The sequence below is a fragment of the Saccostrea echinata genome, unplaced genomic scaffold (genome assembly GCF_033153115.1).
Source record: "Saccostrea echinata isolate AGI-Se365-2 ecotype Australia unplaced genomic scaffold, CSIRO_AGI_Sech_v1 ptg000045l, whole genome shotgun sequence".
Lineage (NCBI taxonomy): Eukaryota > Metazoa > Mollusca > Bivalvia > Ostreida > Ostreidae > Saccostrea > Saccostrea echinata.
The window spans coordinates 2,759,149-2,774,106 of NW_026889794.1; the positions used below are offsets into that span (position 1 = coordinate 2,759,149).

Below are 14,958 nucleotides of genomic sequence, written 5' to 3' on the forward strand. Positions count from 1 at the left end.
CATATAGTAACTATGTTTTCTATAGTATTCTAGATATCGGCAATATAATGGGGGACGCCTCCCGTGCCCCCCCCCTCCGATTCCAACGGCCATGGATCATACTGATATGATTGCAAATGCCCCCTGAGGGCCCTTTCTTGGTGAATAAACGTATATATTGTGAGGATAAGGTTTATGCTCCAAAGAGACTCGTCAATCCATGTTGACTTTCAATCCTCATTGATGAACTCAAAGTATTACATGTAAGTCACTAAAACTCTTCTCTAACACTATAATTCTCAGACACACATCAAATTTCATCTAATTCCCCAAACTCCCCCCCCCCCCCCCACACACACATTTCTAGATAATCAATGAAAGGGTATTGAACTGAATTCACAACATCAACAGAAAGCTGGTGGACATAAATTTATGATGAATATTCCAAAGACAGGAAATGCTCCGCACTGAACGTAAATCTTATAATACTGTCATTAAAACCGTGGAACAAGAGAGGGAAAAGATATCAATTTGAGAAATGCTGAAACATCAAAGTAAAAGTAAAATTTACAAATTCACTCCTTGATAATATACATCGTTAAGCTCACAAAACAACCACAAAATATTTTTACAGTCATTGAATTTGTTAAAGAAATTATGATTTTTTTAAAAAAAATTCAACTCCTTGGCATCAAATTTTCTCTTAAGAGTTAATGTATCTTCCCTGTTTAATACCTAAGTACTCTCAGGGCACCTCATATGTCATCATACCCATGTTGTTCATTATTGACATCAGAACTGGGCGGATATCAATGAGCAAAACTAAAGTTGCACACTAATTATCAAATTTTGAACACAAAATGTGATCGATAGTATTATGGAAACGCATAAATTAGACTGCAAAAATAACTACTTTCATAAAAGATTTTATTGACCATATTGCGATTTTTGGATCGATTAGTGTGAATGCATGGTAAAAACAAAAACGTATTCTCATAGATTTACCTGATAGGACGAATTATTATGCTACAAAACTCAAAGGTCTACTCTAACTTTAACTGAAAAATAAAAAAAAAATGACACCTTTCACACCATAGATGTTCATTGTTTACTGCATACCTATCCCTTGATAAATTGGCGAGACTCTCCTATAAGCGGTGCCAGGCAAATCGTCAGTACGCAAACTATACAAAATCGGAAGTAAAAGTATTTTTCTCCATATACGTCACAAGTCACGTGGTGTAGAGGACCCTCAAGATATAAAGGAGATTAAATTCAGTGGATATAAATTTACTGCAACTATAAAAAACCCAGACAAGATGGTAACAGACGCCACAGAGTGCAATTATGTAGATGTCTTTACAACTGCAATAATATCTTGTGGTTATATTAGTCAGATTTGTTGTGTCTGCATAAAAGCATGCTGTGATTGGGCGAACTGTATTATCGATCAATCAACGGTTTGCAATTTTATACATACATGTACACACTTTCCAGCGACCTTTCTTTCCATGTTTCCCATCAACGAATCACAGCACAAATTCGTGATCTTGACATGCTGTTTTATTTTTTCCAAATATGGGAATTCTATTTAACTATTCTCGGTGGAGAAAATCAAATGTTCATATAATGAAATTCTGTAATATTTTAGTAAATGACTTGTCCGGTAACTTTATACATCTAAGATAATAAAAAAAATTAGTAAACTCGCCTGGTTTATCAGGGGCCTAGCTACATTAAAAAATCATATGAGTTTGATAGCTACCGGAAGATTACAGCAAATACATGTGATACCTTACGAATCTGAAATCAATAACGATAAAAAATAGGACTATTATTTTGGATACACATCTTGGTTCACATTACACCAAAAAGAATGACATACTAGTACCCATGAATACCCAATATTGGCGTGATATTGCTACATTTATCAGTTATAAAATAGGTAAAAATGTCGGTCCTACTTCATACAACATTAAAGAAATTCTAACCCCATTTTTCATATCATACTGTGAAATCACTTTTATAAGTATCAATAATAATGCATAGTCCAGTTGAAAGTAAATGAGCAGAGAACTTTACTGTTGTATCAATGACAACTATGTGTATACCAGCTAAAATGAACATATCCTGCTTGAGGGTTTAATTGCATAATTCTCAGGATATAAAGGCCTACGACGCTTGAGGTTCATTTCATTTGTGGCGTTTTGTAATAACGATGAATTGGTCTCTACTATCAATCGTCTTACTTTTTAGCGGGGTCATCCTGCACTGGCGAGACACCTTGGCTCAGGATGATCCAATATTATTTGGCTCATGTACTGAAGATTCTGATTGTCCAGAGAATGCACTTTGCAATACCGGTTCAAGCGCATGTTTCTGTACTGGGGATTCTGTCTTCGTGGAATCTGAATCGGAAGAGGCTCTAGTGTGCCAAAGTAATGAAATGATTAAATATGTTTGCACGTGTTTTTGCTCATTAATCAAAAAAAAAAAACAAAACAAAACAAAACAAAAAAAAAAAAAAAAAAAAAAAAAAAAAAAAAAAAAAAAAAAAATAAAACCAAAAAAACCTTAAGTCAAATTTTTTGCATTGTCTTAAATTCAAATAATAGAAAGCACCAAATACTTTTTAAAGGAATTGTTTCCCTTTATGCTGTTAATATCAATATTCAGTATCAGATTATATAACATTTATGAATGCCCAAAATTTTGACTAAAATAGAAGACTGATTTATGCTGTTAATTTTTTTTTATATGCTTTGGCTTACCGTATAATTGTCTAATATTTTGGGAATTTAGTTAATTATAAAACGTTCTTTTTTACTGAGCAACAGTGTTAAAATGGGTTTATTTTATGAGGAACAAACTTTTTTTTTTATTTTGTAGGGGGTGCTTGTAGTCTGAGACTGAGATCAGATGAGTGTGCCCCAAATGGAATTTGCAGACATCCTATGGACGTTTATGACATACCTATCTGCATTTGTGAAGAGGGATTTTTTGGAACAAGATGCAATGGTAAAAGAATATATTATTACCTTTAGAGCAAAATTTAAAGGTTTCTTTTTCTCTTTTTAGCATTTCCATTTTTGCTATTATTCATCATAATGCATTGCCTTTAAACTTAGTATATGATATGTTTTTGCCACATAAAAGTTGTGAGAAATAGCTAATTTTCTGCCTTACACTGAAAGTCTTACAAAGTTTGTTTAGTTTAAAAACAATTATAATTGAAAATAGAAAGTAAATAAAAATTCAAACATCCAACTATCTCTTAACGAGAAAGTAAAATGTTGTTTTACTTTACATTTCGAATTAACCATCAATTCAAATTTATTTTGAACGATAAACAGTCTGACAGTAAAGCTATAAAACTAATGTCTGCAATTTTATTCCATGAATACTACTGGTTTTTACCAAATTAAAAAAAAAAACAACTGAAAAGTTTACGTTTGCTACATACGAGAAAAGTTTACCATTAATCTCTGCATTGCACCTATTATTCAGCGGTTTGGTAACAAATATTTACATGTCCAACTGTTTTCTCTGTAATAACTCTTTGAAATATAAGTATGTTAACTTCTCGATATTTACAACTGAAAATTTACATTGGCAAATATTTTCCTTAGATGAACCTACTGAAGAGCAAGCATGTTTAATTCTGTATGAAATTATTAGGGTTTCAGAGGTCATCACCTGACCAAGTCACAGAGCGCATTGATATTCCAAGTTACTAGTGGAAAACAAAGCAAAACAATACGTATGCATTTTCGATATCTTAATTGCAAAGAATCGAATCCAAAATTTATACATATACAATAAAGGAGGGTTTTTTCGGAAAGTCCACGGACATCTAGATGACATAACTCTTTAGCACTACTGGACAAAAACCAGTATGGTGTCCGTCTGTCTGTCAAAATTCAAAATGCTATTCCTCCTACAGTTTAGGTCTGATTTCAATATAACTTGGTACGCTATTAGACTACACTAACATACATCATTCTGTATATCGGTTTTTGATTTCGATAAACGGCGTTGCCATGGTCACAAAAAAAGAAAAGAAAAAAAAAAGAAAATTCTGTGAAATTCTTTCACAATGCTTCTCCTTCTACAGTTTTTGTCTGATTTTAATATTACTTAGTATGCAAGTACACTACACTGAGATACATGAATGCGTTCTCTAAATGTTGTTTTTCTTTGATGAACAGTCTTGCCTGTCATGATTATGGTTTCTTAAAACAGAAATTTGTAATAGTTCATTTAAAAAAGCTACTCCTCAAACAGTTACAAAACATGTTGATTTTAAAAATTAAATAACATGTTTTTCTATTTAATCACATAGAAACTTCACAGATCAATATTAATAAAATAAATATCTTTACATATGATAATGTGCTCATATTAAATTTACTGTAAATAGTATAACGAAGATTGATATAGTCCGCGAAGCAACCCTCGTACATTCTATTTCACTTTAGATATATATGTTAAAGGGTTATTGAACTTATATTGGTGAATATTGGCACGAGTTGACTGTACAAATGCACGAGCTTGCGAGTGCATTTATCAGTCATTCTACAAAACATGACCAATTAAGAATTTTTTATGTCGCTTGCAAATTAACCATTGTAATATCTAAACTATAAATTCAAAGATCGATTTCAACTCTAAGACCTAACATACACACATGGTTTTGTAAATATTTACCGATATACGAGCGGTTATCAAAAGTTCCTGAACTAGCGCCATAAAATAGAAAACCGCTTGAGGCACATGGATGAATTTTTAAACACTTAAGGACATACGCAACGTAGTTTGAACTTTATTGTCTTTTTCCCTGGAGTTGAAGAGTTCCAAAACTTAAAGGAAATGTGTGCTACATTTAAATGTCTATATATGCTACTGTACACTTCTTCTAAAAGAAGTTTTAATGAACAAAACATCTAGAATATGTGTTAAGTAATTTTTGTATATTTTTCTTTGAATTATACGGAAATTTTCATCAATTGATATCTTTTCAAAACCCCTGGTAATGCCTGCTGATTTTTTGTCTACGAACATCTGATGGCACTATAATCTTAAATTAAGAATATCTTGAAAAATTATCAGTAGGTAAGGTACGTTGCGTATGTCCTTAATAAGCGTAATCTTTTCTATCGATAAAATAAACTATAATTGATAAGTTTAATTTTTTGATGAATTGTTAATGTTTTTGTTAGCAATGGTATGTCCAGGTCGCGAAACCTCGAAGATGACATATATTCTACCTGAGTGTAACTGAGAAAAACTATTTTTATATGAGCATTTGTCATCCGAAAATCCCGTTAATTCACTTAAGTGATATGACACAATTGTTCCGTAAAACATGCAATTTTTACCTCAATCTGTAAGTTCTTTGAATTTTTTGGGGGTAAATTTTATATGGAATGTCCAAACTATTAAGGGGTTAAAAAAGACGCCAAAAGGGTGTCTTTTCCCTACATTCTATAAAGTTTCAATCCCTGGAAAAACTGACATAGACAGAGAAAATATTTAAACGGGCTACAGAGAAATAAAAAACATCCAGAGTACCTCTTTTCAAATGACAATAAAGATTCCAAGACAAAAGAGATGCGCAGTAAATGTCTCTTTGTAGTCATGGTGTCCAAATTCAGTCACGTCGAAAAGTGACGTTGATCATGTGTGGTAGACATTGAACTCCGACAAGAGCATTAAGCTGGTATAAACAAGCTAGGATCATTTCCTATGTGTAGATCCATTTACAATATTATATCAGTGGCGGATTTAAGGGGGCGCCCCACCTAAAAATGTCAAAGTTAGCGTAAATCATAGTTTAGCAGAGAAAATATAAAAATGTCTACTCGTAGACCTCATTTTTACCCTACAAAATCTCAAGAATCCAAGACTTCCGGGGTCTTCACCCCCTGGACCCACTGGGGGCCTCAAGGCGGCCCCCAGACCCCTTGCCTACTTTTTGCGCCCACTCTAACTTCAATTCCTGGATCCGCGCCTGTATATGCATTGGAATCAACTGTTCATGACATTGTTAAGTCATCTAAATAAGACGGGTTTAGGCCTTTACTTAACTTCAGGGAATCTCATAAGATAAGTGTATTGAGGCAGAAGGAGCAGGCATTGAAAAATAATGACGTTATCGGACGTCATGAAACTCAACGGCGACAGCGCCGGGTGGTCATATAATGTCTTTTTTATTTAATGATAATTTGTCAAATTATCAACGTATCAAGCTGAAATTTTCAACACTTTAAATTTTTGTTGTTTTATGTTCCTTAAAAATTTTGTAATCATCGACTACATAGTAATAATTTTATCGCATCAGTTCACGAACTTTTTGATAACCCCTCGTATATGCAGTTACAGTTTTTGTATGAACATAATGTAATGTTGAAAAACACATTCCCCCTGCAAATCTTAATGTCGCTTCATTTATTTTCAAGATGAAATTTTCAGCCGTAAAATCGTTACGAATAGATTGTAATGAATGTTAAAGAAAGTTTTTCATCCTATATGAAAAGAACTCTAACCACTTCTCGCACAGAAATGCATGGATCTTCTTTCGTGCGAAATTATAGCATGTCGCTAAAAATCGATTAATTTCCGTAACGATTTTGTTTTAAATTTCACGCACAAAATGCAGATTTCAAAAAGAACTGAAACTTATCTGAAAGTGACCACGGAAGCTAATATCATACGAGATATGAGAGTTGCTCCCCTTGATAGCGGGTAGTAACGTAATTTACTGCTGGGTGTAAATATGTAAAAAATATCCTTTAACTTTTAAGTTGTGGAAGAGTCGTCAGAAAAACCACAGGAATATAAAAGAGGGTATGGAAGATACTGATGCCATGCTTTGCTTAAACAACTTAGTAAGTAGTGAGTAAACTGAAAAAACTTTGATGTTCCTTTGTGATAGTTGATTTCTACTCGCTCCCTCCTGACAATGTCGACATAAATGTCCACTTATTTTGAATTTTACTTGCTATATCGTGCTGTATTTGTACTTGTGCATAAATACTATAACTGAACGGTCTTAATGAGACACTCATTTGCAATGTGTCATTAACTGTATGATTGTGACTGTTACTTTTGATTTACATATTAAACCATAATGGCCGAAGTGTCCGAAAAAAGTGACAACAAAAGAAATCTTAGCGATTTGTCAAAGTCATTGTCTGATATTACGAGAACACCTAAAAACAGAGATATGAAAATATGCTTGAAAATTCACACATAGCTAAGTCTACCCCTTTGAGTGAAGTCAATCCGTCTGATTTTCCTCCGCTCCCCACCATGACGAATGCGACAATTACCCATCAAGTAGTCACAGGTGAGGACGACATTAGAAGAATAGCTACAGCTTAAAACTCTCCATCCAAGAAGAAATAGCTGATCTTGATAATAAGGAAGTCGCCAAAGCAGTTAAGCCTCTACATGACAGAATCACTAGACTAGAAGCAGTAAACAATGATCTTCATCTGCAGCTGGACGAGTTAGAGCAGTACGGTCGAAGACCACGCGTTCGAATTTCTGGAATCCCGGAAACTCCCCAGGAAAATACAACAGACCTAATCTTGGATATTACCTCCAAGGCTGGAATTCCCCTCCAGCGTGACGATATTGTAAATTCTCATCGAGTGGGGGCTCCCAATAACAACCAAAAGACAAAAGCAGGACGAACAGGACCGAGGCAGATCATCGCACGGTTACGTTCAGTAGATCTCAAATTTAGGCTAGTTAAGAGCTACGAAAGCCTAAATCAAAATCCAGAAACAAAACATGTTTCCATAAATGAGGACCTGACCAAACGAAGAGACAAATCATTGTACATATGTCGCCAGCTTTGCCGCAAACATTTAATACAACAAGCATGGTCATCTAACGATAACATATGGGACAACAAACAAAAAACTCAGCCAGCAGAGTAAATATGTGTTCCTAAGATTACCAAATAAAACTCAAACTGCCTGCTGATTTAATCAGGACATTTATATATATAAATATAAATAATTTAAGCGTCTATTTTTGACGATTGTCGACACCACTAACAAATCCTAGTTATCTAGCTACTTTCTTTATATACATTGCATTATGTGCTTTGCTCATAAATATCAAAATTACAGTTTTTAGCTCACCTGAGCTGAAGGCTCAAGTGAGCTTTTCTGATCACATTTTGTCTGTAGTCCGTCTGTCTGTCCGTCTGTAAACTTTTCACATTTTCGACTTCTTCTCAAGAACCACTGGGCCAATTTCAACCAAACTTGCCACAAAGTATCCTTGGGTGAAGGGGATTCAAATTTGTTCAAATGAAGGGCCACGCCTTCTTCCAAGGGGAGATAATTAAGAATTCGTGAAAAATTAATGGCATCATTAAAAAATCTTCTTCTCAAGAACCACTGTGCTTGAAAACATGAAACTTAAGTGGAAGCATCCTCAGGTAGTGTAGATTCAAGTTTGTTCAAATCATGACCCCTGAGGGTCGGGTGGGGCCACAATGGAGGATCAAAGTTTTACATAGGAATATATATGAAAAATCTTCAAAAATCTTCTTCTCAAGAACAGCAAAGCCATGATTGGTCATATTTACTTGGAAACATCCTCAGGTAGTGTAGATTCAATTTTGTTCAAATCATGACCCCCGGGGGTCGGGTGGGGCCACAATGGACGATCAAAGTTTTACATAGGAATATATAGGAAAAATCTTTAAAAATCTTCTTCTCAAGAACAGCAAAGCCATGATTGGTCATATTTACATGGAAGCATCCTCAGGTCGTGTAGATTCAAGTTTGTTCAAATCATGACCCATGGGGGTCGGGTGGCGCCACAATGATGACTTATATTTGAGCGGTTTTAAAACTATAGTGCGAAAAGATAGAAACTGTTTTGGGGGTGGTGTTATGATTTACTTGTCTATTCAAATACTCTAAGACGCGAGGAATTAGAACCCGCTGGCGTCGAATGTATTTGGCCTGAAATAGATAACCATACCTGTAAATACTTTTTATGTTGCATATATCGTCCTCCACACTCCGATAGTAACTTCTGGACAAAACTCACATGGTGCATTGACAAAGTAGGCGAAATCTCTGATAAAATAATACTGGTAGGTGACGTGAATATAGACCTTCTTAATGCTCCACAAACACATACAATTCGTGAAATTATTTCAACACATAATCTTGTTAACAATATCCATGAACCGACTAGAACTCCAAACACGTCGAGCACGCTTCTTGACCCAATTCTCACGTCTGTTGACATTCAAGTTTGTGAATCGGGCACTCTAACAATAGACGCTTCTATTAGTGACCATAAGGCAACTTATATCTCTCTTTCTTTGAGTATAAATTATAATCTTTTGTACAATCGTAAAGTGTTGGCCTACAAAAATGCAGACTTTAAAAAACTAAATTCAATAATCGAAAACTGTGATTGAACTAAAATCATCAACAAAGCTGAAACTATAGATATTGCAACAGAAAATTTTACATCGGAATCTCTTTCTTGTGTTCGTGAATGCATTCCTGAACAAACTATTACCATTCGTCCTCGCGACAAACCATGGTTTGACTCATTATTACGTAAAACAATTAGAATCAGAAACCGTCTTCGTAACAAAGCACTTAAAACTAAATAGATTCCCATTGGTCCGCATATAGAAAGGTCCGAAATTCAGTTAGCAATATGAAAAAGCATGCGGTATCAAACTATTATGACAATATAGAAACATACTTGGAAGATTCAAATAAAAATAATAATAAGTTATATTGGAAGTTGATGAAAGATACATTTAATGTGAAATTATCTAACGAAATACCACCAATACAAATACTTAATGATAGCAGTTTAAGATGAGTGGCTTATTCTGACTTTGATAAGACTGAAGTTCTGAATTTGTATTTTTCTTCTATTTCCTCTATTGACGATTCAAATGAAACACTGCCAAACATGTATAATTTGTGTAATGAAACAATATGCAATAGTATCATTGATGAACAAGAAGTTTTAGACATTATTTCAATACTTCCTGTGAACAAAGCTATTGGTACAGACTGTATTAGTCATAAAATGCTAAAAGCGACTCTTTTTAGTGTTGTTAAACCACTTACCATGTTGTTTAATAGGTCTTTGTCAGAAAAAGTTTTTCCATCTTTTTGGAAATTAGCTCATGTTATTCCTCTTTTTAAAAAGGATGATCCCTCTGTGGTTTCCAATTATAGACCTGTGTCGTTATTATCTTGTGTCAGTAAAATTATGGAGAGAATAATATTCAAACACGTATATAATTATTTTCATAGTAATGATTTATTTTATCGATATCAAGCAGGATTCCTACCTGGTCATTCAACTGTATACCAATTACTTGAAACGTATCACAGTATTGTTCAAAACATTGATGAAGGTAAATCATGTTGTTTGGTTTTTTGCGATCTTTCAAAAGCTTTTGACAGAGTACGGCACAAAGGTCTACTTTTTAAATTACAAACTTATGGTATATCTGGTGATCTTTTCCAGTAGTTTTCTAGTTATCTATTCATAGGTCATAAAAAGTAATGTATAAGTAATGTATAAGGATCTGTTATCATCAAAATTAGATATTTTTGCAGGTGTACCCCAGGGTTTTTTTTATAAGGGCCACTATTATTTCTCATTTATGTAAATGATGTTGCTGAAAATATGCTTTCAATGTGTAGATTGTATGCTGATGACAATTCACTTCAACAATCATCATACAATGTATTAGATATTGAATACAAATTAAACCATAATTTACATATTTTGGAACTATGGTCAAATAAGTGGCTACTTAGATTTAATCCATCCAAAACAAAGGTTGTATTTTTCAGTAAGAAATACATTTCTATTATGCCAAAGCTATTTTTTAAAGGTGACAGACTGGAGTGTGTTCCAGTTCATCGTCATCTGGGTTTATTATTCTCACAAAACCTTAGTTGGTCTGAATATATTGATGGTGTCGTACGCAGTGCCTATAAAACCTTGACCTTTTAAAAAAGCTTAAGTTCAAAATCGGTAGGAAAAACTTCAAAATTTTATATTACGTTTATTAGACCTATGCTTGATTATGCTTCCATTATTTTGGATGGCTGCTCTACACAAGATTCTGAAAAGCGTGAAAAAGTACAACTAACTGCCGCTAGAATTGTAACAGGACTTCCTATTTTTATTTCTAGAGAAGAACTATATTCTAAAACTGGGTGGGAAACTTTGAAAGCCAGGCGATATATTGCAAAAATGACAACTATGTTCAAAATTCACACGGGAAGAGTACCTGACTATTTGCACAAAATTGTCCCCAATAAACACGAACATGAATCAAAATAAAATACTCGTAATAAAGAAGATTATGTTGTTCCGAGATGAAGATTAGAATTATCTAGAAATTCCTTTGTACCTGATGCTATAAAACAATGGAAGTTACTAAAAATAGAGGTTAGGGAAGCCATCTCCAGTAATTCATTCCGAAAAAAACTTGGTAAGAAAACTTAAAAATCCACCATCATCCTTTTTTTTATGGAAAGCGATATACCAATATTATTCATTATAAGCTAAGACATTATTGTATGCTAAACTATGATTTATATAAACGAAATATTATTAATAGTCCTTCGTGTTCATGCGGAAAACGCGAAGATGTGTACCATTTCTTTTTTGCATGCAAAAATTATTCCAATGCTAGAAATACTCTTTTCAATCGCTTGTTCATGCTTGAATTGGTCACTATTGATTTAAACCTATTACTATGTGGTGATGAAAATTTGCCTTTACAGATAAATAACAGTATTTTTGCTGCTGTTCATAAATTTATTGATGAAACATGTAGATTTTCTTAGTTAGTATGTTAAATTTTATTTGTATCATTTGTATTACTTTTTTTTAATTTGCATGACATATTGTATTATATAAGGAGAGGAACTAGTAAGTTATTTTAGAACTTGTTTCCAATCCTTTTGATTTAATCAATAAAATATGTTCAAAACAAAAACCTAACATCATCGATTCTAGTTGCGAGTCAGCTGTTTTAATCGATTACATTTTCGACATAACAAAATGATATTAGACAAAAACAGTTGTCTCTCTTAAAAATTTAACTTCCGTAACGGTAATTCAGGAAAGTTTTTGCATTAGAGGTATAAAGATTTTTATTACATTGGGAGCGAAATGCTTCATACTTTTGTTTAATATCCTAAAACATACTTTAATTTTAACTATTGCCGAGAAATATAACTTTTATTGCTGGGAATTAACTTCCGTAACGATGTTTTTCCCGAAATTTTAACTTAATTTCGAAATCATGTGAGACTTCATGAATCATAGTTTAGCGTTCTATACTGAACATCAGAAACGAAAAATTGGTCAAATTTAGCTTTATTTAAAAAATAATAAGACTTCTTCAAGCATTAACTTCCGTAACGTTACCTTTAAATCAATGGTATATTAAAATTGTTGTAAAAAGTTAACGATACCAGATTTGTGGACAATTCTTTTTTTCCAAGTTCACTGATACGTCCTTTAGAGAATTATGATGTTCATTTTGCTATTTGAAACAATTATTTTTTTCATGTTTTATACCCTGAATTGGTCCATTTATCGTAGAATGACTTTTATGCAGCCAACGAGTGCCAATATTCACTAATATAAGTTCAATAACTCCTTTATTATATAGCTTAAACAACTCCCGTTGATTTATATTAATTATTTCAATTAAATAGCTCAAAATAATAAGAATTTCCACTATCGGTATTTAAATTAACCTCTGTCCTTTAAGTGTTCAATATTGCATCATTCCAATGACCCTACCATTAGCGTTATGATTTGTTTATTAAGGTTTTATTGAGGCTAATACGTACTAAATTATTAATTAATAATTTTAATTTTGCGTGAAAATCCACAGATCTTACCTAGCTGCCACTACCTATCATAAATCATTTTTTGTTTAAACGGGGCGTTCGATATTGAACGCTCGTATTCGGAATGTTTCGGGCATACGTAATACAAACTCAGCGTTCAATAAAATGCCAAGATATTGAACGCTAAAATTCTCTAGACTTTTAGTAGTTTTTTTAATAGACTATTTATTGGCTATATAATAATAATAATATATATTATTGTATATTACTGTGCTACTGATTGTTGATTTTTCATGACTTTATTCTGTTGCAAGTTAGCTTAAAAGTTATATAGGACTGACGCAGTTCTTGACAATTAACTAAATATTACATAAGGCTACTAGGACGGTATAAATAAAAGAACAATACTCGATAGAAATAGCACTCCAGTAGCTGCAAACCTACTACGATGCATAAAATTTCTCAACCAGTCGGACTTGAGCTAGACAGTCACTGTGTAACTTATATGACCTGTTAACTACCGAGCGGAGGACATGCAGAGCTACGGGTCGTTAGTGCAATATTTTATTCTTTTTGATCGCCTCAAATGTAAATATCAAAGTTGAACATGATAAATTCGGGCTTCTCAGGCTTTGATCCGTGACCTACCAAGATTATATCCAAGTGAACTTTCTTAACATTGTTCTCTGATTCTTAAATGTAAATTTTGCCAAGTGAAAGATCAAGTGCCTAAAATGCATGTCAATTTCCCGCGGTTGTAATTGTGTCTGTAATTGTGTCAGTGGGCGGGGACTCTGGAAATTAACATGGATTGCTTTGAGTATTTCAATTCTATTAGACAGCTTTGTCTAATATCAATATTTTTATTTCACATATAAATGTTTATGTACAATTGCCAATGCGTATTCCATTCAATAAAATAACTCATTTATGGAACTTCTCATTCCCTAACATTTCTGTGTACAGTCACGGACCCAACTCGCAGTTATTGTAATATCGCATCATTTCAAGATACCGCCTTCACTCTCCATTTTAAAAACAACGAAACACTTAGGTATATTGCACTTTGCCACTAATTTGACTTTAATTATTGAAAGTAATTGTAATTAATCATGTAATAATTAGTAATGAAATCCATAAAATAATTAATTTTCTAGAAAAAAATCACTACAAAATGATGTCGAATTTTGATTATGATTGATAAGTAAACATTGATTACATTTAATGTGGCTTAAATGATTACAAAACATGTAAAAACATTCTTCTTGTGGTCTAAAACGGCCATATATGAGGAGTGATCAAAAAGTTCTCAACTAACTCTATATTCACAAAAAACCACAAAAACTACAGTCGCCCGCGTGGCGCAGTAGTTAGAGCGTCTGCTCTAGAATCGCGTCGTAAGGAGTTGATCCTTATGTCGCGGGTTCGAATCCCACTGTGGGACGTGGTTACCGGTCCTTCGGATGAGACCCTATAAACCGAGGTCCCGTGTCGCAGTAGGTGCTGGCACGAAAAAGATCCCTCACTGCTCAATGGCCGTAAGTGCCGAGTATAGGACAAACATTTGCAGCTCTCCACCGGCAAATGGTGGCATCTCCATATGAGTGAAAAATAATTCTCGAGAGGGACGTTAAACAATATACAAACAAACAAACAAAAAAAAAACCACAATTCAGATCAAAATGAAATTTAGCACACATATAGTCATACACATGTTCCGGAGAGAACATTTTTAAAAACAATACACACTGAAACCTAATTTTATTTCTTTTATAGAAGTAATTCAATTAGTTTGCGAACTTTTTGATCACCCCTCGTACTTGATCAAATTTATACTTTTAAATTTAATCAAGTTCAGACCCCAAGAAAAAGGAAGAAAAAAGGGGCAATGTGCAGGTATGCCTGTCAAAATAAAAGAAAATTGTAAAAGGAATAATCCCCTTTCAGACAGCAGAGATAAACATATGCCCTGCTTGTCCTTTTGAATGCTTGTATAATAGTTCCACACATATATATGAACTTATGCCCTATCTTGTACCAAATGAAACCAAGTGACATAAATGTACAACGAGATGAAAAATTTCAAGTCAGA

General features: G+C 33.5%; 2 protein-coding genes across 2 annotated transcripts in view; one reads left to right on the top strand and one right to left on the bottom strand.

The window, feature by feature from the left end:
* The window catches only part of LOC133201776 (synaptic vesicle glycoprotein 2C-like), a 378,785-nt gene that overhangs the window by 47,970 nt on the left and 315,857 nt on the right, over positions 1-14,958 (bottom strand). The window lies entirely within an intron of this gene.
* LOC133201629 (neurogenic locus notch homolog protein 3-like) overlaps positions 1-14,958 on the top strand; it is a 29,484-nt gene that overhangs the window by 5,598 nt on the left and 8,928 nt on the right. The window contains exons 2-3 of the mRNA XM_061337419.1: positions 2,236-2,417; positions 2,869-2,997. Coding sequence (XP_061193403.1) covers positions 2,236-2,417; positions 2,869-2,997 — 311 coding nt within the window. The remainder of the gene's footprint in view (positions 1-2,235; positions 2,418-2,868; positions 2,998-14,958) is intronic.